The 24,942-nt window shown below is 40.8% G+C and overlaps 1 protein-coding gene across 1 annotated transcript in view; it reads left to right on the plus strand.

Annotated features, from left to right (window-relative positions):
* Positions 1–24,942, plus strand: part of znf608 (zinc finger protein 608) — a 60,055-nt gene that overhangs the window by 33,703 nt on the left and 1,410 nt on the right. Inside the window, exons 3-9 of the mRNA XM_034117641.1 lie at positions 8,922–9,009; positions 11,407–13,867; positions 14,861–15,302; positions 17,579–17,748; positions 18,147–18,294; positions 18,584–18,640; positions 23,165–24,942. The exon at positions 23,165–24,942 is cut by the window's right edge and continues 1,410 nt beyond it. Of these exons, the coding sequence (XP_033973532.1) occupies positions 8,922–9,009; positions 11,407–13,867; positions 14,861–15,302; positions 17,579–17,748; positions 18,147–18,294; positions 18,584–18,640; positions 23,165–23,184 (3,386 nt within the window). The 3' untranslated portion in view covers positions 23,185–24,942. The remainder of the gene's footprint in view (positions 1–8,921; positions 9,010–11,406; positions 13,868–14,860; positions 15,303–17,578; positions 17,749–18,146; positions 18,295–18,583; positions 18,641–23,164) is intronic.

Below are 24,942 nucleotides of genomic sequence, written 5' to 3' on the forward strand. Positions count from 1 at the left end.
AAAAAGAGAGTAAGTGAACATGAATGTTTGAATGATTCTAGTCTGTGCTGGTGATGGCTTGGATAGGCTAATGTGTCAAATATGAGTTAGAGAAATACATTTCTTGAGGCTTAGTGTAAGGCAAGATGGTGGAAATGCAACAGAGTTTGACTTTTATTTACCTCAATGTGTGAAATGGTAAATGGACTGTATTTATATAGCGCTTTATCCAGTCTACTGTAAGACTGGATAAAGCGCTATACATTTATAAGTCATCATTCAATCGATTCACACCCCATTCAAGCTAACATTCACACACATTCACACAGTGTTGGTGGCCATCGGGAGCAACTCAGGGTTAAGTATCTTTCCAAGGATTCATCAACATGTTGACTGCAGCCTAAACAAAAAGCTCAGACTTACCTTTCACTGCACTATTGTGGGGCGGCTGGCCCCTGCATGCTACATATCAAAGTGTCCTTGGACCAGATACTGAACCCCAGATAAGTCCCAATGTGAGTGCATGTCAATCTTTATTGGCTTCATTATTGTGTGGCAACTGGTACGGTACGGCCACAAGTGTGTGAATGCTTGCTTTTGCGATAAAGTGCTTTAAATGGTTGCTTACGTTTTTTTATTGCATCAGTTTAGCATTTAGTTTTAGTCCACCTTATTAAAAAGTGATGTGTTGTTTGCCGGATATATTATACAAGGAAGACTGTAATTGGGGACTTTTCATTTTTAAGGCTGTACAAGGACGGCATCCAAAATTGTGACAGCTCCAGAGAAACAGTCTGTCTGGACTCAGTCAACACTTCTACCTCGTTAGGATCTATTTTCGTGTTCAAAGAACTGCTTTGTATTTCCCAAACGGAACCATCTTCCCAGAAGAATAACAGCAAAACTCAGTTCTTCATTGATGTAGCTGCAAAGTCTTAATCATAGGATGGAGTTGGTTCGGTGGTCAGAATGTGACATACATATGGAAAAACGGTCAAGTGGTTGTCACACGTTGGTGTTTATGGGGATAATGATGACTAGCATCTATTAAAATGGTTTCTGGCGTCAGATGAGACAATCCTCCTGGTCCTGGTTGGGTTTGATTTACATTTGATGATTCTGCTCTGATCTTTGCAGGTTGCACCAGTTGCTTGGTTGATCGTCCTCTTGTAGTAAACATAATGACATGTCTGTCAGAATGAATGGAAGAGGTGGTATACAACTTACACTAGGGCTCGGCGGTATGAAAAAAACCTCATATCATGGTCAATTATAACGGTATCAGGGTATATCAGGGTATATCACGGTATTTATTTATTTTTCAGTGATTAGAAATGTATTAACATTTAAAACGGTTTGGCCATGAGTCTTATGTGGTGAAGGAATCAGAATGCATGAAACAACAGCAAAAATGTAAATCATTTTAGTTCGACAACATTTGCAATAAATGTTTGTTTGGTCCATGTCAGATTTCTAAAATCCAATAAACGTCCAAACGATGTCCTCGGCACAAGTTCTTCTTGTGTGTCAAATCTATTTCCATCTCCAATCTAATTTTCTTCAGTGTCCATCTTTACATTCAGCTTTACATGTTATGATACTGCTACTACGCTTGCACTGTACCCCAGCATGCCCTCAGCGCCCTTCGCCACTTTCTCTACGGTATTGTGGTGTATGAAGAATTCATATCATGCATGGTATAAAGTTCACGGTTTTCGGTATCAAACGGTATACCACCCAGCACTAACTTACACCACACTAGCAATGAGTGTCTCGAAAAAACCCTGAAATACGTCAAAGCATCAGGGTGCAATGCTGTCCTGTTTCACAAGTCCACATGTATGGAATTACAGTAAAGGTAAGGAGCAAAGCAGGTTCAGTAAAATGGATGGACATTCAATCTAAAGTGAAATGCTTTGAACGGTACAAGAGTTTCCAAGTTTCTGGTGAAGATTTAGAAATGGTGTGTCAGAAGAGTTATCATTGGAGATTTTGTTACAGATGGATTTGAATGCTCATCAGGTTTAGTAGAGTGATGCTTTTTGTCCTTTCATATCAAGAGGTGAGTCAGTAGGTCCGTTACCATTCCTGTCTTTGTGTGTGCATTGGAATACACAAAAAGTGAGTGGAAAAGCCATAAATCTTTACATTTTGCAAAAAAGTTTAACGCTTTGCTGAGGGAGAGGTGCAATGGAATCATATTTAGCTGATATATAAAGAATAAGAAGATATAAGAAGATGTAAAGAGGGCCAACTGGCGCTCCTTCAATTACTGTATGTCCATTATGCTTTATTCTTCTAAAAAAAAAATCCAGCTGAACAAATGGCGCCAAATACTGCTTACCTCGAACAACTCCTAGAAATTGCCTAACAGTAGTTGATGGAAAGAAACATTCATTTACGTTTTCTCAAAAGTTGGGTTTAAAAATAATCTTTTTACTGTATAATCAGTGAGGAGAGTTTAAAACAGGTTGCTTCAGTTTAAAGAAAAAAGTGTAGTTCCACTTAAATCACCTTACCATACATTCCGTATATTAGGCTATTGATACCTTCTTTTGTCTAAGAAAAACTGTGCCATGTTTGTTTTATGCTTGTAAACTGACATACCTATACTAATATCAGATCCCAAAATGCTGCTCTGCTGTATTTTTAATTGAAAAACGGTTTGCCTCAACCACACAGCACTACTTATTCTATTCTTCTTAATATAACCACTTTGTTAGAGGAATTTGGATCCAAAAAGCTGGATATCTTAACAAAGTTTACCCCCTAAAAAGATGAATTCACCAGTTTCTGCCAAATGAAATTGGGTGTTAGAAAGAGTGTGGGTTTGAAAAACATATGCCACAATTACAGATGGATAGTTATTATCTTTTTCCTTCAAGACACTTTCCAAAATTACCAAAGTGTGAACGATGTATTTTTAAACATGTGTCGACTTCCTCATGAGGAAATATTTTGGCGTTGAGCTTTCCAAAAGTCCATCACAAGAAGAGCCAAAAACTCATCCAACACTACAAAATGATACCATGGGAGTACCGGGCGGGGGATAAGACGGCCTGATGATTCACCCGCCACTTTTGACGCAATTGCACTTTGATAGGCCGTTAACGAGGACGGCGCTCAGCACGGCGGCCTCTCAGCGGAGGTGTAATACCTGACTGCAGGCTGCTAATGAATAATCCCATCTCTCTGTGCCCATCTCGCACTGCCAGCCGCAGGGCCTCTGAAGTGGAGCGTTGAGTTTGGCGGGGAGGCGTTTGTATCCCAGCCTAGTATTAATTACCATGAGCTACTCCATCCGCCCAGGCAAAAAAAAAAAAAAGGAGAAGCAATACAAACAAACATAGCATAGGGGAATATGCTCGTAAACAGACCAGAATGATGGAGAGAGGTGAAAAGGAAAGATAGACAGTGAATAATACATCTCTGCTGCAGACTCCGTCTCTCCGGGTCCCTTTAAAAAACAGACGGTGGATACGACTTCAATCCGTAAAGTGTAAACACTGAAATAAAATAAAATAAAATGTCCCTTGCAGACCTTGACAACCATAAAATACAAAAACAAGAAATGCAGATGCTTATAAATGAATGAATTGAAGCTTCAAGCATCCAGAGCACAAACATCCTCCAAGGCTGCATAAAACAGAAAAAATAAATTGAAATAATGAACTGCTAAGCAATAAGTGGATCATCCAAAAAGCGTGCTAAATATTCTCTCTCCAACCTGAGGATTTACAGGCTTTCTGTTTTATAACGAAGAAAACTACGTATCTCTAGGTTTTACACTGTTGGTCACTAAATAAGACATTAAAAGACCTCACCCTCGATGGATGGATGGGTAGCTAGGTAGGTAGGTAGCAGCGACGTGCAGTCAGTGGAGGCAGGGGAGGCAGAGCCTCACCTGTCATACTCCAATGTAACGGAAAAACAACTAAAGAAAAACGAAATAGTAATAATAATAAAATGTCTCCACTGATCTTGTGTAAGTGTCATTTATGTATGATTCTAATCGCTTTTTATAGTCAAAATCAGCAAATTTGCACCAGGGGAGGCAGCCATAACCTCTGCCGCACTGAAGGGGGCGCACGTGAGCCCACAGGTTCTTGTTGCTACTGTTATTCTACGCAGAGACGGTAGACGTAACAACAAACTAGACTTTTGAAACTACGGGAAGATAAGGAGGACTTTTACAAAAAAGTAATAGAGATTGTTGTCCAGAAGGATAGCATGGACTTCATCTTCAAGTCAAGGTAAGACCACATTTCTAATGAAAATGGGATCTTACTAAGAAAGAACAATCCAATATTTAGATTTTGGGTATCCTTTTGTTGAACGGTCTGTTTAAAATGAATCGAAGCATCAGACTAAAAAAGCTTTTGAAAATAACCGAATATTTCGATTAAGGTCAAAATATAATATTTGTAAATCTGACTCAGTGAGTCAGTGCCTCACCAGCCATGAACCTCACCGCACGTCACTGGTAGGTAGGTAGGTGGGTAGGTAGGTGGGTTAGGTGGGTGGGTGGGTAGGTAAGTAGGTGGGTGGGTAGGTAGGTTAGGTGGGTGGGTGGGTGGGTTAGGTAGCAGCCTGTCCTCCTCCAAAAAATGACCAAATAGGTCGATTGTTCAGCAGCTTATTACGACCTGTAGTCACGTTTTAAAGTGTAGCACCTCTAGTGGTCGTGTAAGAAACAACAATTTGCAGCATATGGGTTGATGCTCCCGTTGACTGCAAACGCTCCGGAGGGTCGTATATTCACAAATAACCCTCTCTGGAAAATCCTAAATTCTAGAATAGTTTGGCCATTAAAATGCTTTTTGATTTGATTTCTAGTGAGAAGTGTATATTGTACTTTTAGAATCCAGGTCCAGTGGATGTGTAGGATCTATAGTTTGATAGATACTATGAAGATGATTTGAGGTCTCGCCAGGAGAACGTGTATACTACGTCTTTCCCCTATTTATTTCTATTGACGGCAGCGTCCATGTAAAGTTAGCGTCAACCCTCACGGGGTGAAAACAGTATTTCCGGTCTCGAAGTTTTCATAATAAAACCGGAAGTATTCCCTTCACTGTCAAATGATTTTACAGTGATATCTGCAGTACTCATCCACTAAAAAACATCAGTTTATCCTTGTTAATTACACAACATTGATTGGTTTAAATGGTGTACAATGCTTTTGTGTTTTTAACCTTCGATTCGGAGAAACAAATAGTTTTTTCGGAGTTTAGGATGGCCGAAGACACTACACTACCCATAATCCTCATCTATTGTTTGGGACTACAACATCCGCTTTGCTTGACAAACCCCGTGATTAGTCCTCAAGCTCTGTGATTGGATGTTGGAGTGGCAGTGCGCCAAGGTTACGCCGAGCGTCAAACACCTCTTTGAAATGGAATGAAACCACGGCAGACTATCCAAAACTGGATTCCAACCATATACGGCACGCGAGACCATTTGGTATGGCCCTCGAGGTAATTTATAAACACACGCAAAAAAGAAAAAAATTAAAGAAATCTAGACCACAAAAAAATTAAGCAAGCGAGTGCCTGTTTTTCCTGGCCAAGGTCAGGGTCCTTGAACACAACACGAGCCTAACGTGTCATCACGTGGTATATGTCTCGTCTGACAGGGGTGTAGTTCTGCCGGAGAGCACCAGAACGTTGCTCCACCACTTCCAAAAATGGCAGTACCCATAAGGAGCCGTACACATGCCGCAGTTTTTGTGTGGCTGTGTCTTAGTTGAAAGCCCAGTGGCGATCTGTTCATCTGACATACTGATCATACAGCTTAAATCATGTCCACATGGATAGGAAACTAAATACATTTGCACACATCTTGTGTCCATATCTTTCTGTTTTGGTGGTCATGCCACAACCGTGCACGTGCATGCATACGTGAGTCATGGTAAGATATCTGGATTAAGAGGTTGCTTTTTATTTGCACAGCATGAAAGAAAGGCGAAATTAATGGGCTGTGATTTTAGTATTTTTAAGCAGAGGTCAATAATTTGATGTTGAAAAAATTGAAATGGCCCTTGAGAGGAAAAAGGTTCCCCACCCCTGCACTAAATACTAATATGAACCTGAAAATTAGCATAGGGTCCCTTTAAATATATGTATAGAGAAGTATATTTAGCTGAGGGATTAAGTAATAGGCTGCTGCCGTCATTACCTGCAAATCAATTTCTTTGTTACTTTAGAATTCTACTTCTATGCTGTTTTATCCTAGTGGCAGATTTGAGAGCATTAGCACAATTTGAGAATTCCTCCTGAGAAACAGACAAACAAAACAGCAGGACTGAAGCACACTCTCTGTGGAGGAGATCAATGCAAACAGAAAACATCAAAAGCGTTGTGTTTCCAGTTTTGTGAGAGTAAACAAACATCAGTGAAATAAGAAAGAAATCTGGCGTTATAATTATAAATTGCCATTAGAAAATCAAGAGATATACTGTGATATACTACCAAAGACTGATATGCAGCGTCTTATTTAGTATACAAGGAGAGTCTGAGGAACAAGGACGAAGATGGAGGGACAGAAGAGGATAAAGGAGAGATAAATATGAGAAAATTGATTCTCAGTCTGACAGGATGGAGGGATGGATACTGAGGAGACAGAGAGATAGTGAGAGAGGAGGTGGACAGAATGGCAACCAAGGTTTCTGTCTATATTTTTAAACCACCAGGGGGGAGGAGGAGGGATGGTGAGGAATGTAAAGATGGAGACAGAAATAAACGGATGACGAAGGATCATTTCTCTGTCAGAGTCAAAGAGAGGGTGACAAAGACAAAGAGAGACATGAGGTGTGTTTTTGTTTTTTCTTTGTTCTTGTGTTTTTCATCCCTTGGCATCATCCCTGCCTCTATAGGGACTAATGTTCAGGAGGCGGAGGCATAACTCGAGAGCCCCCTCCTCGTGACGGTGGAGGGATACGAGGGGAAGATGCCGGTTGCATGTTAATTAAGCAGAATAATAATTGGAAAGACAGAAAGGAACAAAAAAAAAACGAGACCACCACTTCAGCTTCAGACACCCCCCCCCCTTTCCAGACCAGAGTCTGCGAGTGCTAATCGGAAGGTTATTAACTCTGTCTGTCTGTCTGTCTGTCTGCCTGTCTGTCTGTCTGTCTGTCTGTCTGTCTGTCTGTCTGTCTGTCTGTCTGTCTGTCTCTCTGTCTGTCTGTCTGTCTCTCTGTCTGTCTGTCTGTCTGTCTGTCTGTCTGTCTGTCTGTCTGTCTGTCTGTCTGTCTGTCTGTCTCTCTGTCTGTCTGTCTGTCTCTCTGTCTCTCTGTCTGTCTGTCTGTCTGTCTGTCTCTCTGTCTGTCTGTCTGTCTGTCTCTCTGTCTGTCTGTCTGTCTGTCTGTCTGTCTGTCTGTCTGTCTGTCTGTCTAGGTGACAGCAATAAATTAAATAACAAGGATAAAAAAAAAAACTCAATCTATTAAACACCTGCACAAAATAATAATCTTACAGATTCATGTTACTTGGGCAAAACATGCTTCGTCATAATAGAGTGGAGCAGTCCTAAAACTGGGAAACGAGAGTGTTTTACCATCCAGTTAACTCGCCTCGAAGCTAACGTTTTTCACCGTCCACTATTTGTTAAACTGAGCGACCCACACTGGGAGAGTGTTTGGTGATGGCGGCGGCCATCGGGTCTAATTAAAGAATGACAAGTTGTGTATGGCAGTCAAACCTAGTTTTAAATCTGTATTGCATCCAGGATTTGATTTGCTCTGCGTTGCTGCTGGCGCATCACAAAACTGGGGTTGATAGTTTTCAAATGTCAGTCTGAGAGTGTGAAAGAAAAAGAGAGATAGAGAGTGACGTTTATTTCAAATGTGTGAAATGTCAAACCTCAGGTTAGAGTTTAAACCTCAAAGACTCGATTTACCTTTCAATCAAAAACATGACAGGAACAGACAACTGTATTTCTTTCCTCTGAGATAGCTGTCCGATATCAGTTTGAGTCATATCACCGAGCCTGCGACAAACAGTTTGGAGGACAACTTGAGCCTTTTTCGAACCGTGAACTCACTCCTTCCCGCTTTTTATTTCCACACTGTTAATATTTGTCTTTTATCAGTGTTTCAATAGATTCCTCAATCGATTTGAGAGAGAACAAAGTGTATTTTTGCAGAGCTTTGGAGGGTTATACGTGCAACAAAGAAAGGTTGCCTCAGATTGTCTGAAAAGGTGAACAAAAGGTAAACACTTCCTTTCAGAGATTCAGACAGGGTTTGATATGTTGTCTTTTGTTTCTGCAAACCAATCAACCTTTGAAAACCTGTATCACTGTTTGATTCAGTAAAAGTCACATTTTTGGTTTTGTATTCCGATCGATAAGAGATCCCTTATTTTAAAGGGGCCCTATTATGCTTTTTGCCCGGAACTGACACAATATTTAAGCACTTCTGGGTTCACCTGTCTTGATTTTAATTTTGTTTTAATATGTTTCGAGGACTGAAATAAGGTGTGTGGTTAACAGAAGCTTACGAGATTGTTACTCTTTGTTCTACAACAGAAAAACATCAGTAAACACCCCAATGGTGAATGTCTGTAGCTAATGTGTGTCTTATAAACAGCGGTTGTTTACAAGTAGCTAAGTGAGACCACTAAACATCATCAAGCCAACCATTAGCCGCCTTCAGCTTAGCGGTTGTGAAATGAAGTCTGCGACTCTTATGTTTCTTGTGCCTTACATTAGCTGTTTAATTCTGGCGATTGCATTGAAGCTTAAACTATTGGTGTTAACATGTTGAGGTTATCCTTCTGAACACACTGTGTAAGTATCATCAATGCATTTGACACAGATCTTTTTTGGTCAAAGGACTTCCGTGTCGTCCTAAAAAATCTCTCATCACTCTATACCGAAGGCTGTTGTGCTCCCAGTAGATCCATTACTTAACTTCGGTCTTTGTCCCGTTTGATTGACAGGTGTGCTGGTCGTGAATGTGACGTGGAGGAAGAGAACCTACGTGGGAACTCTGTTGGACTGCACCAAACACGACTGGGCTCCTCCAAGGTGATACTACACTTTCTTTGACTGTCTTTTTTCGCCTCTATGTTTCTTTAGGCCCTGTATCCACATGGCGTCTTTTTCTGGCAGAAAAGTGTTGGCATCGCGCTGGGCAAAGACCTTTTCCAGCGTTCCATCAAAATAAAAAAAATGCTCCTAGGGCTAATTTTTTTGTTTCTATCAGTGTTTTATCTAAAACGAAGACATTTTTTCAGGTTAGGCAAAGATCATGATTTTGGCAAAAGTATCAATATGGTAATCACTGCTTCCTTGGCAGCTTATTGCAGTCATGTTCTAGTTCAAGTTTGTTGAGTTTGTACTCTTAAGAACTAAAAAATAACAGCACAAACAGCACTTTGTTTTGGGTTGTGATTGGCTTGTCACATTGTTACAAGGCAACACCAACAACAAAGCTGCATGATGAGGTGACTAGGCACCTGGGACTACAATTATATCTGTAACAATCAATTCTGATTCTAATTGTAAACACATTTTAAGGACTTGTCTTTTATAATCATTCACTTGCTTTATTTCCCAGTTGTTCTATTTATCACAGTTGTTCACATTTCATTGTTATTCATATTGCCTTGTTTTTGTTATTGCTGCTATTTGATTAACTGAAAAGAGCATTTATTTTGTGTTTTTAAGCATTATTTCTTTAATGCTTTTGAAATGTGTGTTTTTTTCTGTTTAATGATGAGCGATAACATAAATACTCTCTATCACAAACGTTTTACAAATTGAGTGTTTGTTTGTAATTGCTGAGTTGAAAATATGACAGTCTCACCTCGCATGGCTGAAATCTTTCTATTATTGCTCCTCACTATGTGAAAATGATTGTTGTCATGGCAATTACGGCTTAATCTCAGATACCGGGGAATAAATTGCCTTTTTCATTTGTTCACCGCTGATGTCTATAAGAGGAGACTGAATGCTGTTTTATTACATCATTTAATGGAACAAATTGCTTCCTCTTCATTGATTCAGCAGTCAATGAATGGAACCGAGCGATCAAATGATGCAAAGCACAAAATATAACTAAATCAATATAAAAAACGTCTATGTTGAAAACAATTATATATAAATGAGCTCAAAATGTGTAACTTTAGAAATTGAATTGAAGGTGGTCATCTGGAATAGGTCAAACACATATTAAATAGAGGCATGAAAGCAACAAATAACCTTGAAAGGCCAAAATAAGTCCATAAAATTTCAGTCGGACACCCTCGCAGCTTCAGTGACATTCAGGGACACACTGATGTAAAAAAGCAATTACAAACATCATAAGACATGTGAGATATCATCGCTTTAAAATCACAGAGGGGGGACAAGAGAGTCTAATCTCAACCTACTTTGCATTCTGTTCCATTAATAACATGATTAACACCCAAAACAGTCTTTCCAAGGTTAGAATATATTCATTGAGTCCTGCAATGTAGTGTCATAATTTATGCACTTAAAGGATAGCACATATGCAAGGTTCAGGGTCCAGCTTGAAAAATAGCGTCTTACTCAGTCAATAAATGTACAGGAATGCCTTTTCCTCATCCCAGCTGACGTTGATGTTGATGTTGATATACATAACAATGTGTGAAGAAGAATCTTCAGTGTTAAGATGTGAGGGGCTCGAGTAAACAGCATCAAAAGACTTCAAAGTAGAAAGGACGGCATGTGAATACAAAATGTTTCAATATCAAATACTGTGGATTGTACACGTTTTTTTTTATGTTATCAAAAGAGAAACAGGCTTTGCACAAAAAACTCAAATAGATTTTTATCTTAGACGTCTGTGGTAAAGTGGTCCACATGAGCCCTGAAAGATAATCTGTTATATTCCACGTTTTTTTTTCAAATTCAATTTCGGTGATAATATGAACAAGTTGTTCCCTTTTTTTCTTCTGTTTGGTGGTTTGATGTGTTCTTCAGTTTATTTATTAGAATTTAAAAGCTTAATGATAACATGATATGCTTGAATGCCATTGATCCATTCATTTTTGTCAAATTGTAGCCATCCGTTGGACTGGATCAGTAGAGCTTGTAAATGGCCAATATGGTGGTGACTGTTTTGATTGGCTTGCTAGACAAAATGTGGCACACCTTTGTAAAGGTATATCTTAAGCCATTGGAAATACTCAGATGGGGATGGTTTATTGTAAAAAGCCTGCAAGGGTATCCAAATCTGAATGGCTTGTTAAATCCAATGTTTTCTGACCCAGACGGTCCACAAAAAACTGTCTTGGTTGTCTTATTTCACAGTCTGTGCCCCCTCAATTAACTTCCAGCAATTTGTTAATACATATTTTATCAATACTCTGCACAACAGGACACAACCTAATACAATCCGCCTCTATTGTTGTGAGGAATTTTCATCCCAATCCCTTGTTTTTCTCTTTCTCTGTCCAGGTTTTGCGAGTCTCCATCCAGTGACCCTGAGCTGCCAGGTGGGCGTGGTCGGGGAAAACGGATGCGAATGGCCATGGCCGAGAGGTCCTGCGTTGAGCCGTCCCCTGCTGCCAAAGTCAGGGGTCTGTCACAGCACAGAAGCCGTGGAGGTGGTGTGTCTGGAACCACTGTGCCCATCCACAGCAAGGGACGGAGAGGAAGCCTAAACCTCATCAACAGCAACTGCCGAACGCCTGCTCCTTTCTTCACTGTGGATGAGGTAAAACCCACCAACAGCACCTCCTCTCTCTCCTCCGGGAAGCGCAAGAACAAACCACCGGCTGACCTAGACCTCAGTCTGGTCTCCTCTGACGACATCAAAAATGGGAATGGAAAGAGAATCCGTGCCAAATGCCGCAGCGCCCCCTCCACGCCGCAGGGCAAATCTGACCCCTCATTCATGGACCCTGGAGGGGGTTGTGCCTCCTCACCACCTCCCCCGCCTATTCTCATTGACTGCCCGCACCCAAACTGCACTAAACGCTACAAGCACATCAACGGCCTTCGCTACCACCAGACACATGCACACCTTGAGGCTGAGGAGCAGAGGAAGCCTGAGCTGGAGCCAATGAAGGATGGAGAGAGTGAGGAACGACTATCAGACTGTGAGGACACGATCAACATGACATATGACCTCTCAGAGACAACCAGCACTAATGCCATCAGCTCCTCTAAGAAACCTGCCCCTCTATATAAAGTGACCACAGTGGGGTCTCCTAAGAACAGAAGACTACTCCTCAGTACTGACCACAGCCCCTCAGCCAACCCCAAGACCAGAAGAACCTCTCTGCTAAAAGATGGTCTGATTGATGACCTTAGCAATCTGCCTATCATCTCCAACATGACCGTAGTTTTGGAGAACTGCATGGTCCCAGACAGGAACTCCACGGTCGAGATGCCCAAGCTGGAAGCTGAAGGCTTGATTGACAAAAAGGGAGGTGCATGCGACAAAGGCAAAAAGGCCAACGGCAAGGTAGAGAAACTGTCCAAGTCACGGACCAACCGACCTATCGCACCGGCCCCTGCTCCTCCCAAGCTGGTAGCAATACCCAATACAGCTTATCCGACCAGCACAGCAGATACTGCCAACTCACAGCAGTCCCCACCTATGGCAGCCGTAGGCCTCACCAGTAAAAACCTTCCCCTGAAACCCATCAAACCAAAGCTGAGCATTGTTGTGGAACCGAGCCTTGTCAAAGCCACTCTGGTTACCTGCAGCAAAGAGACCAGGAAGAAAGAGAAACGGAGACTGAAGGACAAACATAACAAAGATGCGCACACCAGGACCCCTAATGGTGACAGCAGTGCAATCAAAATAGAAGATGGTGTTACTGGAGGTTCCAAAATGGGTGTCAAGGAAATTTCTGGAAGCCTTCTAAAGGAGCACCTCAGTAAGCAGGATGTAATCAACGGGCTCACAGAGAGCCAGGAGAGCAGGATGGCCAGTATCCGAGCTGAGGCTGACAAGGTATACACCTTCACCGACAACGCCCCCAGTCCGTCCATTGGTGGTTCATCACGGATTGACTCCAGTGGTGTTTGCCTTGCAACAGACAGCAAGAACAACAGCCCAGCCTACTCTGACATCTCAGATGCCGGGGATGATGGAGGATCTTCCGAATGTCGTTCGGATGGAATGCGGTCCAAGTCTGCCTCCTCGGCCTCTTCAGAGGTGAGCTCTAACAGTAGCCATGGCAACTCTGGTAAAACCCCACCCACAGCATCTGCCCCACCATCAAAAGACCCCCAATCCCCGTACTACCACAGCTACGAGCCATACTATCTACAGGGGTACATGCAGTCGGACAGGCAAAACAGCAGCAGCGTTCCTTTCCACAAAAGCGCCGGACTTGACGGCAAAGGCAAAGACAGAAAGGAAGAGGTGAAAGATGATGACAAATGCCTCTCCCACGAGTTCTCAGACTCAAAAAAAGGTGACGGGCCGCCTCAGTCTCAGCTCCAGCTGGCTATGAGTCAGACACAAACTGCATTGGCCCAGTCGTTATACTATGGCCAGTATTCCAGAGGACTGTACATGGACCAGAAAATGTTGCTGGCATCTAAGTGCTGTGACCAGACGCACAGTGCCAAGCAGAGGGGCGAGAGAGGGCAGGGGTTGAGAGACAGTGAGGATGAAAAATATTTGGTTGGGGGTTTAGCTGGTGGACCCATGCTAGGCAAAGGTCCAGATGGCCTTAAAGGTTGCTGTCCCAAACCCGTCCTGTCCTACGTGGAGATGAGTGAGAGGGGAGAAAGGGGACAGAGTCACGGCGTGAAGGTAGTGCACGGTGGCATGGTGGACCAGCACCAGGTCTTGATGAAAGACTGTGATGACATCAAGTCACCTTCCTCTTCCTCTTCTTCATCAGTCCACAACCCAAACAGTCAGACAGATCTGGACTCAAATGTTTCCTATTCCAGTGTAAGTTTCTCCCTCTGTCTATAACCTGCCGCCGCCGCTGATGGTGTTGTTGGTGTGCTTTAATGACTGTTGTTGCGTGTCACAAAGAGATTAACCACACATTGTGTACAGCTAAACCAATAGGTGCTAATAACAAAGACCATTTGGCTTCTGTGGTGCTGTAGCTGTACATTGACATACTTCCGTAGTCATTTTGGTTGAAATCAAAATGATGTGGTTTGATTTGATGGATGCAAATGTTTTAAATGTGTAGCACTAATGAGGGAAATGTGTAATCCAACTTTAGCTGTACATAAAACATAAACACTTAAAAGAACAAAATCATTTTAATACATAAGTGTTGGTTTTTGTATGAGCTGCTTTTATAGAATGCTTGTACAGATTTTTGACCATGTCATCTCACAATGCATTTAACCACTAACTCTAGTACTGCTGGGTATGTAAAAAGGTTGTATGAATCGAATGAAAGCTGTGTCTGGGAGGTTGTTTTTTCCTTCAGCTTGGCCTAGCAGTTGATCATGTGTGAGAAGTGTCTTGATTCTTGTCATTGAGAGGGACGCCACACTCCTCACATTCCACCTGTGAATGGCCGCCTGCTGTTGAAACGTCGTCATCCTTCATCAACATCACACCCAGAGCCAGTGATAGATGGTCTGTCTATGGTTCTGTTCACTCAAATACACAGTGTTTCCTCTATAGTCATTCAGCAGCGGTGGGCCACCGCAGCAAGAATTTCTCCAAACCCTGCTAAAAAAGAAATGCACAAATGAAAGTCATAAATTAGCCTCCAAAAAACACAGTCAAAAGGTAATGTTAAGACTTGTGAAATAGGCCTCAGATTGAGCTCTGAAACTAGTCATCTTAGCAAAAACTGGGACAGAGACGTGGACAGAAGTTGAAGTGAACCAAAAATGACTCCCACCCACCACTGTTGGCTAAAAATTATAGGGGAAACACTGCAACTACCACCAATACTTGTCCCCATCGATTTAGCCCTCAGACAGCCAGGCCTGGGCTCATTGCCTTGCTCACAGCAAATACTCAGAGCTACAACATGCGGAGGAGGCCGAGGAAGGTGAAGCAGACAGGGCAAAAGAGTGGGGCTCTTCTGTGGAGCCTGCTGGAGCCAAGATGACCTCAGGAGAAAGAGGTGTTGGCGGAGATGCTAAAAAAGCCAGGGTCCATGATCTCCCGCCCGCCATCGACGTGGAGGATTCAGACAGGCTGGATGGGCTAGATGATCAAGGCCAGGAACCAATCGGAGGGCTGGCAGAGGAGTCCCAGAGTGTCCGATCGGCGGTGTCCCCTCCCATGGCCCCCCAGCAGCCCTACATCCAGTACCAACACTCCTCCTACCCGCCCTACCTGGCAATGTGTGAGAGCGCAGGGGACTCCTACAGAGGGGTTTCCCCAACACTGGTCCACAATTACCCAGGTAAGAGTCTGAGTAATGGTTTAGGTTTCATTTAAAGGAACATGTTGTGAAATATGTTTATTTACTTCTTGAACTGGGCACAAAGACAGGAAGGTGCTGTTTATCATTCTCGAGTTTTGTTGGAAAAACGGAGCTTTAATGTTTGAATTAGGGAGCTTCAGACCTTCATGATCGTGGTATTCAGCCCTCGCAACCGTAGCTGGGCAGACAGACAACAGGTTCCAAAGAAGAATTCTGCTTCAGGACTTCCGTTTAAAGCTCAGAAAGCACTGTAAAACTGAACACACAAATGTACATTAATTTAGTGCATAGAAATCATTCAACATATCACTTCCCGCGTATGCTCACAACCACAACATTAACGATGGGTTAGCTTCATGCTATCACACATGGGAACTTAAATTGATGCACTAGCATTCATCGATGTAACTATGAATTTACAGCAGTATTTCCATTATTCATCAATGTAGTCCTCACACATACTCTTTATAACAATACTGAAACAACAGAGCATGGACATTCTAACAGGCATATGTTTTCTTAGACAACAATGAGAAGTGGAAACGTGCGTCTGAATACATGTAAGACTTTCGCATAACTACTAGTACGGCAACACTGAACGTACAACTCAAAGCATTGCAATTGGCACTTTTACCCACAAGGTTCCCTTTTTGAACTACATAAACAATTTGGCAACACAGGTGGGCTCCTATTTATTGAAGTTGCTCAGTGGCACATGAAGCCAAAATGACTGGAATGCTGAGTGATAAAATGACCCTGATCTACAGGTAATGTTACATATCTATGGCCTCATAGAGCATGCACACAAGCTTTCCCTTAAACCCCCCACCAGTCATTCTGTCCCCTATTTTCTTCAAAAGGCTACAGTTCAAAACATAAATGTACATATTTGATACTCTATAATGGACTATAACTTCGCTAGAATCGAGAGAGAGAAAGGTTTTAATATTTCTAAAATGTGCCAAGTTGTACTTTATGGTTTCAACCTTTTCTTTGACATGTTTCTTAAAGATATATATATATATATCGGGGCAGAGTGTGATCCATTATAACACAATTGTTAGTGACCAACACCTTTCGTATTTACAAAATGGCATAATTATCTTGTAAAAACGGGTTATAAATTACATGAGTTAAATTATATATATATTTTCATGAAAATATTGTATTGGTCCTGCATTTTTTGGGGACTTAAAGAGTTGAAGCGAAGTTGAAGCACTGACATGCTTTGAAATGTCAGATGAAGAGTTATTTTTGAAATAATTTGAAGTTGCAGGTGCATGCCCTGTATTGTTGTACAATTGTCAGATCGTTTGTAAGCACTGAAAGTATTTCAACTCTCACATGGGGAGTTGAAAGCAGGGAAACTGTCAGCAAAACATTAAGAGTTTAAAGCATTTGAGCCTGTTATTGTTTGAGCCATAAATCTAAGGCGTGTAAGAGATGAAAGCAAATGAAGTAGAACTGTTTAACTGATCCCCTGTTCTCATCAAACAAGTTCTCAAAAAAGGGAATATGACTATTTCTTAGATGAGTAACAATTAAAAAAAAGGCAAATTTACAGAGTTTGTGCACGTACAGTTTAATATTTGAGGTTATTGTAATGTATAAGTTGCAAAATGGCAGCAAAGCCATCAGTGAATTATATTAAGGGTTCATTTTGTAATAACAGTAGGTGTTTTAAACCCTTTAAACCCCCTAATTCATCCCCAAATCCTCTTTAATGCTTCTTAATTTGACTTTCATGAATATACAGTATATATTTTCACTGTAAATGTGGGATGAACCCCATCAAGCTTATTAAGGTTGTAAGCTGCTGCTGAATTTGAACCTTAAATAGAAGATCATTTTTTCCGTTGAAATCATTTTAATTTCTGTTTGGGCTCATGTCCCCTCTTTTTTTTAAAGGGATTGTTATACAACAGTGTTTGATAATGAAAGGACATGTTAATTTGCATAAATCAGGCACCCAATAATAAATAGTGCATGTAGCAACTATGGTATCTGAATTTTTTGTTCTCACTTCATTTATCCATAAAGTACATTTCATAAAAATTCAAGTTTACGAAATTGTCAAATCATACGCAAACATATTAAAGGCAACCTACTTTATATTGCTTAAGGGATTCTATATATACTGTATCTATAAATATAAAAACAAAGGCCTAAAAATGTATAACTCTTTTCTTTTAGGTGACTATTTAAACTCATTGTGCATGTGTGTTTCTTGGTCTGTGTGTGTTTGTGTCGACCAGGTTTCCACTACCCTCTGTACGGTAAGACGGCAGGCAGGGAGGAGTCGGAGGTGACTCCGCCTGGCAGGGGAGGAGCCGTGAGCAGCAAGCAGAGCGGAGACTCGTCCTCGTCCTCTGCCATGGAGCTGCTGCAACAGCAGAGCCATCAGTACCACGGGAAATCCCCTGCTGTGAGACACCACACACATTACTGCCACATCCATACTGTAGCTCACAGCGCCACAACATTCATCACACTACACAGATGTGATTATCCAGAGACACATTAGAAATCTGATTTAAAGACAAAATGCAGACGGCTTCTGGTTTCTGGTTTCAGCCACAGGGTGATACTGCAGCACAGTCTACATATCTTACGTTGCAATCTGAAGACCCACATGTTTCGCTTAAACCTTGGTGAATATTACAAAAAAAAGAAAAATGCTTTAAGGACTTTAACTTACGCACCAGCACTTACAATGATATTGCTTGTTTGAAGTAAATAACATGCAAAACACAAAAAAAGACAACCAGAAAGTAAATTGTCTGTAAAAAAAAGTGTAAAACCCAATGTGTGTGTGTTGAACAGCCCGGTGAGAAGGGCTCCCCCGAGGGAGAGAGGGAGACGGAGCGAGAGAGGAACCAGATGTCATTCGCCCGACACCTCCACACACACCATCACACACATCTGGGTATGAGCTACAACCTGATCTCAGGACAGTACGACATCTACCAAGGTACAACTCACCCACCCAGAAATCAACTGACCAGGGCCGGATAATTAAAGAGTCAAAGAACGTCATAATATCTGAAACTAAAGCTAACATATAGTAGAGTGTGTGAGGTGACACAGTCCATATGTGGCTTTAATGATCATGTGACTTTGTACTTTTGGTAAGGTAGTTGCTTGTAGATCCATACATAGGGGATACAACTAATTTATGGGTTTAGGAGTCATCACTGCACCTGGACATTTTATTTCTAAACGTGATGTTTCACAGCTGTTTTTCTATCACTGTGTTGAAGGGTTGAGCTCCAGGTCGCTGGTCTCCAGTCAGCAGGCGTCAGGACACTCCTCTACTGGTGGGTTAGTGCTTTAAGTACCAGACTGTGTTCTATTAATCATGTTCAAACATGTGTCCTTTTCTTACGTAACATTTTTCACAAGCCCTGGGAGCAAACGTGATTCAAGGAGATATTTTAATAATGCCTTGAAATCCCATATAGAAATGGGATTTATTAATCAAAACTTTTAAATACCTTTACTCATTTATAGGGGTCTAAACGTTTCGTTACTTAGATTCAAAATCAATTCTGGATTCAGTTCATTGTCATTTATTAGTAAATTATGACATTAAAGCAGTGTGTATTAAGTATCGGAGTTTTTTTGTTTATTAAAGTTAAATCAACTGTTTGTAATAATGTAAGACACAAAGACCGATTTGAGCAAAAGGTAACGCATTCGTTTTTTAAAGAATTATAATTTCAAGTTACACAAAAAAATGCTGAATGTTACATAAATGCAATTGGGGGGCTTAGGCTAGTTGCCTTTTTTTCTGAGAAGAGGACACATTTTAAAAACGACTTACAATAACACTAAAACCGGTATTTGCTGTGATTTTTCAACAAATTCCCCGAAAATGCTTGAAACATCTTTGATTTGGTGAATAGGATTTTCGCAATATGTAGTTTCTTTTTGGAGTATTCCTCTTAAAAATATATTTTTCTTCTCGATTCTTACATGAACTCTTTTATCTCTGCATTAAAAATATCAGTTTTTGTTGTTGTCCATTATAATGTTTTGGAAAATGAAAAACATACATTCAAATTGCAATCAAAGTTTTTTCATGCAAACATTTCTACTCAATATTGTTAAATAAAAGGATATTCTAAAAATATCCGTTTCAATTATTAGCCTGCTCTATACAACACACACATATACTGAATATGGTGGCCGACAGGTGCAAACGCTTTGCAACGGCCCAAAATACTTACACTAGGAGAAAGCGCTGCAGCTTCAGAAACGATGCAAATGAAAAAACACAAATGTGCCAAAACAAATAAAGAAACATCTTCACCAACTTGACAAAACATGCTCAGCCTTTAAAAAACATTCACCAACTTGACGAAACTTGCGCAGCATTTACTAAAGCGCTGCAAATATGAAACGCTGCAAATTTAAAAAACGCTGCATGAACCTTAAAACACAACGGAAACAGGGACACTAAAGAGTGACGCACACAGCTGGGACCGTAGCGCTTGTTGACTTTCTGGGATTATAAAGTTGGCCAACTGTCATTGTCATTGTTACATAAAATAACAATGTGATCACATGATTCCCTTCAATATTATTTCAGATCTGTTGTAAGCTAGCTAGCTAGAGAGTGAGAGTTGGCCAACTGTTGTCCTAGCCAGTGGTGTAGTGGGGATTATTTTACTGGGTGGATGCTATTTTAATTAGGTCATCCCAAACAATGCCACAAGTGTGCATGCGCGGTGCACTCACAAAACGGCCACGTCGTTAGGCGGCTCTTCTGATGATGTAGTACTAGTAGCAGCTTCACTTGTAGCTTCGGTGCTGCTAGCCTCTTTCTTCTCGTGAATGATATTCTTTTTAGAAAAGAAGTCAAGTAAAGTTTTTTTGCTTGCCATCATAGAGCCGTTTCGTTTGCGTTCTTGAGGGAAAGAGCTGCTGCAAAATCGGCGGGCGGCGAGCTGGTGGTGTCACCCTGGGGTCACGAGCGTGATGACGAATCATAATTTTTTAAGGAAATTTTTGTTATTTTTTATTATAATTACTGTGAACTGTATTATGTTTTCGTCATTATTACAACAAATACACACTTGCAACTGATAACACTGGCAATGATTTTATATTTATTAGACTATTCAAATAAAATCATGCTTCAAAAAAGTGGGGGCTCCAAATAAGTGGGGGAACGGCGATCCCCCGCGTCCAACGACCACTACACCACTGGTCCTAGCTGTGTGCATCACTTTTTAGTGTCCCCTGGTTTCTGTTGCGTTTTGAGCTTTCCTGCATCTTTTTTATTTGCAGCGTTTCGTTTATGCATCGCTATTAGTAAACACTGCGCAGGTTTCGTGAAGTTGGTGAAGGTTTTCTTAATTCTGCACTTGTGGTCAAGTTGGTGAAGACGTTTTTATGCGTGTTGGCTACCGTACATACACATCATACAAATATACACACAAACATTGCTAAATTTGTCACAATATTCTCGTTAGTTAATTTACATTTAGTTTTGAGCTCTCACTGTGAATCACAGACATTTAAATGGCTATTTTCTTTATAAATTCCAAGAATAACAGCTCAGTCGGCTCGCTGAGACTCATTTCCTAAATGATCCAAAAGCACCATTAGCCAGTTTGCATTATTTTCCATCTATTTTCAGAGGCCATTATATATAACTCTCTGAATGTGTGAAATAATGCAGAGGGAAACTGCCAGGCTGTTAAACAGCATAATGTGATAATTACCTTACTGCTGCACAGCCTGCAGTTATCTATAGATGCTAATTGCTGTGAAATAATAGAGATTAACAGAAGAGAGGCTGACAGTGGAAGCAAACACAGAAATGAAGGAAAATACCAGCATTAAGCGCTTTCACACCGGAGTACTTTTCCTAGTATAGTTCCGATATAGTTCCGAAAATTTGCGTTCACACCAAAAAAATCCGGAACTAGAACTTAGTCCATGAGAACCTTTTCACCCCCTTTTCAGTCCCTGCTAGAGAGAGGCGAAGTCCCTCTCTTTCCGGGGGAGCTCCATGGGACCTTATTTCGGAAAAATTATGTATTGAAGTCAATGGGGAGAGAAAAGTTATCTTTAGATCCCGTTTGAATTGTGCCACGAATTACACATATGATGTTTGTCAATTTAAAAGATAATTTAGCAAGTCAAAAAAATTGAAATGTGTCGTAAAACTGTGAAGTAACACTTTTTTTTGTGTGAAACCGCTCAATGAACTACATCTCCCGTCTCGCACCACTCACCAAGACGGCCGTCACGTTGGCACATTTCACTTCTTTCTTTCAGAATGAGGCGAAAAGTATTAAAAGAGGTGAAAATCACTACAAGTCTGGGCATGTTGAGAGCTGTACATACACACAAGGGGAGTTAGTCGGTTCCGTAAGAGCCAGCATGCGGGACCGGAATTCTGGGATTTGTAGTCTTTCTAGTTGCGTATTTTTCATAGTCTTATATTTCAACAGTTATACGACAAACTGTGACTTGTTTGACATGGAAATGATTTTTTAAGATTGACAAACATCATATGTGTAATTCATGGCACAATTCAAACGGGATCGAAAGATACGTTTTTCTCCCCATTGACTTCAATACATAATTTTTCCGAAATAAGGTCCCATGGGTCGGAAATAGATGGGCGGGACTTCGCCTCTCTGAGCAGGTACTTTCATGGGAGAAAAAGGTTCCCATTTCTGATTGGCTGGGCGGATAATGCGGATTGTAAACCACGCCCCGTAAAACTCCCAAAAAGTTTTGTTAAGCCGCCATTTTATTATCCTTGCATTAGCATTATTAGCATTAGCATTAGCATTAGCCCAGCGCACAAACGCAGAGAGACTAACTTATGGCAACACAAAAGAAAACATGGGAGCGGTGGAGATGAGGAGGTGTCGGCGTTCTGGTGATTTACTCGGGGAAATCCGGCCGGGGACTTCGGGTGGCAGTATACGCCGTGAAGTTGTTTGCGGCCTGCCAGTAAACCCAAAGCAGGAGAAGACGAACTGATGAACTAAGTACGGCAAAGTACTTGGTGTGAAAGCGCCTATTGTTCTCCAGAGGCTATTGTTCAGGATATCTGAACATCAGTAATTAATTATTTTCTTATCTTGGGAACACCTTCTTTTTTTTTTCACAACTTAATGATCTCATTATCTCTAAACAACACATCTTTGTCTTAATCGGTGCTGTTACTTTAACTGGAGGCTGACAGGAACGATGTTTATTTTGTGATCACAAGTCTCAGGTTTGTATTTGTCATAAGAATTCAGTTGTTGGCAGGGTTGGGACATCATGACATCACTAGATAACACTTGCGCTTCTATTGGCTAGCGCTCCAACACATTCTTTGTGATAGGCTAACGGGCGGGACAAGTACAACAATTCTCTTAGAGGTTGACCAATCACAACAGAGCCAGCCAGCTAACCAATCAGCAGACTGGGCTCTGGTTTCAGACAGAGGGTGAAAAGAGGTGCTGCAGCACAGGCAGAATGAGAAAAATAAAGAGCTTTTTGAACATTAAAGCATGGAGACATGTCACAGTAGAGGCACTAAGACCAATATGAACCTGAAAATAAGCATCCATCACAATAAACGATTTGTAGCTTTCATTTGTTTAATCAAAGTCATTATCCACATAATATAAACCTCCAAAACTTTTCCAAGAATCATTTTTTTGTCCTTTTTGAACATACAAGCATGGAGAAATGTCACAGTAGAGGCGCTAAATCCAAATATGAATTCAAACGAGCAGAATAGGACCCCTTTAAGTGTTGACTGAAGTTCCTGAGCTAAAAGGCTAACATGTGACTGGAAGTGTGTGTTTTTCCTCTTGTCTCCACAGAGAGCGATGGGAAGAAGTAGGTCCATGTGAGAGGCCACGTCTCACATGAGGAACGGCAGATTTATCAGACATCAATTCCATAGTGTTTAATAAGCTTCGCCTCGCTGAGAGGCAGAGAACAACAAAAAAAAACTCTCATTTCTTAATAATGAAAATCACCTGTTTTATAACACGTCATCGAAGAGCAGACAACAGGAAAGAGAGCGGGATCAGGAGGAACAATCTGAACGAATGCAGATCACTGACTTTTGAAGCTTTCAGTTCTGCAGCATTTTAGCAGAAGCAGCGGCGCATATATAAAACACCGAGCGCTGTGCAACAGCCCATCTGAAGCTGTAGCTTCATAAAATGCACATTTAAGGTAGTGTATAATGATGATGATATGACTGAATGTACTGAAGATGACTTACTTTATCCCAAGAGTGTTGATTGTTTTTTTAAAAACTCCTATTGGGAAACAGCATTAGGAAGCTAAAAAGTCTATTATTATCCTTATTATTCTCATTCTGATTATTGAAGTGGTCCTCTGCCCTCCATAGTGCTGACGCTACATTTGTATTACTAACCTGTACTTGAGCGTAACCATGTTGATTGTATTGTCTTTATGTGAGAGTAAACCTTCACATCGACCTGCCCAGTGCCATGTAGGAACCCAGTGGTGTATATATTCTGTACAGACTCATGGCAGAGCACTAACACGCTTTATGGTACTCTGAGTTGATCTCCATCAGCCATGCAGGGGAGCAGCGGGCGGAGCTAGCAGCAACAGAAACGTTATTTCTTCATTAGACGAGTTTAGTTCCTCTTTTGGCGAGAATGTTTTGCCAAATGAAAACAAAGTAATCAAGTAGTTGCCTAAACAGATGTGGAAATGGTCAAACCAAATCGACAGTGAGAATTGGCTTCGAAAAGCACTGACTAATTGTATATTTTAAAAATAATATGAAGGCTTTGTTGGACTTTTGCATTGAAGATTACAGTCTATACTGTTGTCAATCTTGGCGCCAAATTAGGGCATGCTTTTGCCACATGACTCTACTCTTTTTCCTAAACAAACAGGGCACCTGTGGTAGGATTTAAATAGTTACTAGCTTTAATTTCTATCAAGTTCTTCTACCTCTGTTTAGGTCAAAGTAGTGTACAATAGATAAAGTAATGCTTGAAAGAGTGTGACAAATATTTAGTTCATTACTTAAAGGGTGCTAGGATTGTTAAATTACCTGTTGGGTTTTTCCTGAAACAGTGACTTATTTCTTATTATATCACTTTAATATGATCAACACTCATCAGCAGCATCTTAAATTGGAGGTACCACATGAGGCTGAATGGATGAATACTCATGATGGATACCATTAACGTGCCATCTTTGTTTGAACATGAGACATGGATTTCAATTATAATTTTTAGACAGAGCACTTTTTAGGACATTTCCAGTGTTAACATGAGTGTTTGCTAATTTTCTACATCTTTTTATTTAAAATAACCTCTACAGCCTACAATTTACTCAAAACTAAATGGAATTTGGTATGTTTGCTCAGGTACAATAGTGAATTTATGACCAAAAATAAGCTTCAGCATGAGTAAAAAAGATATTTTGTGTACTCACGTCTTGTTTTTAGGAACTTACAATGTGTATATAAAAGCCTTTTCAACAGCAGTTTGAGAACATTCTTTATTCAATACATAGTAGATTGAAGTGTAGAGCAACAGCTGCAAATTGATGCGAAAATAAAAATAGAAAATATAGTAAAAGCTCAAAACCATTTATAGTATATTGG

Source organism: Trematomus bernacchii, unplaced genomic scaffold, assembly GCF_902827165.1.
Source record: "Trematomus bernacchii unplaced genomic scaffold, fTreBer1.1, whole genome shotgun sequence".
Taxonomy (NCBI): domain Eukaryota; kingdom Metazoa; phylum Chordata; class Actinopteri; order Perciformes; family Nototheniidae; genus Trematomus; species Trematomus bernacchii.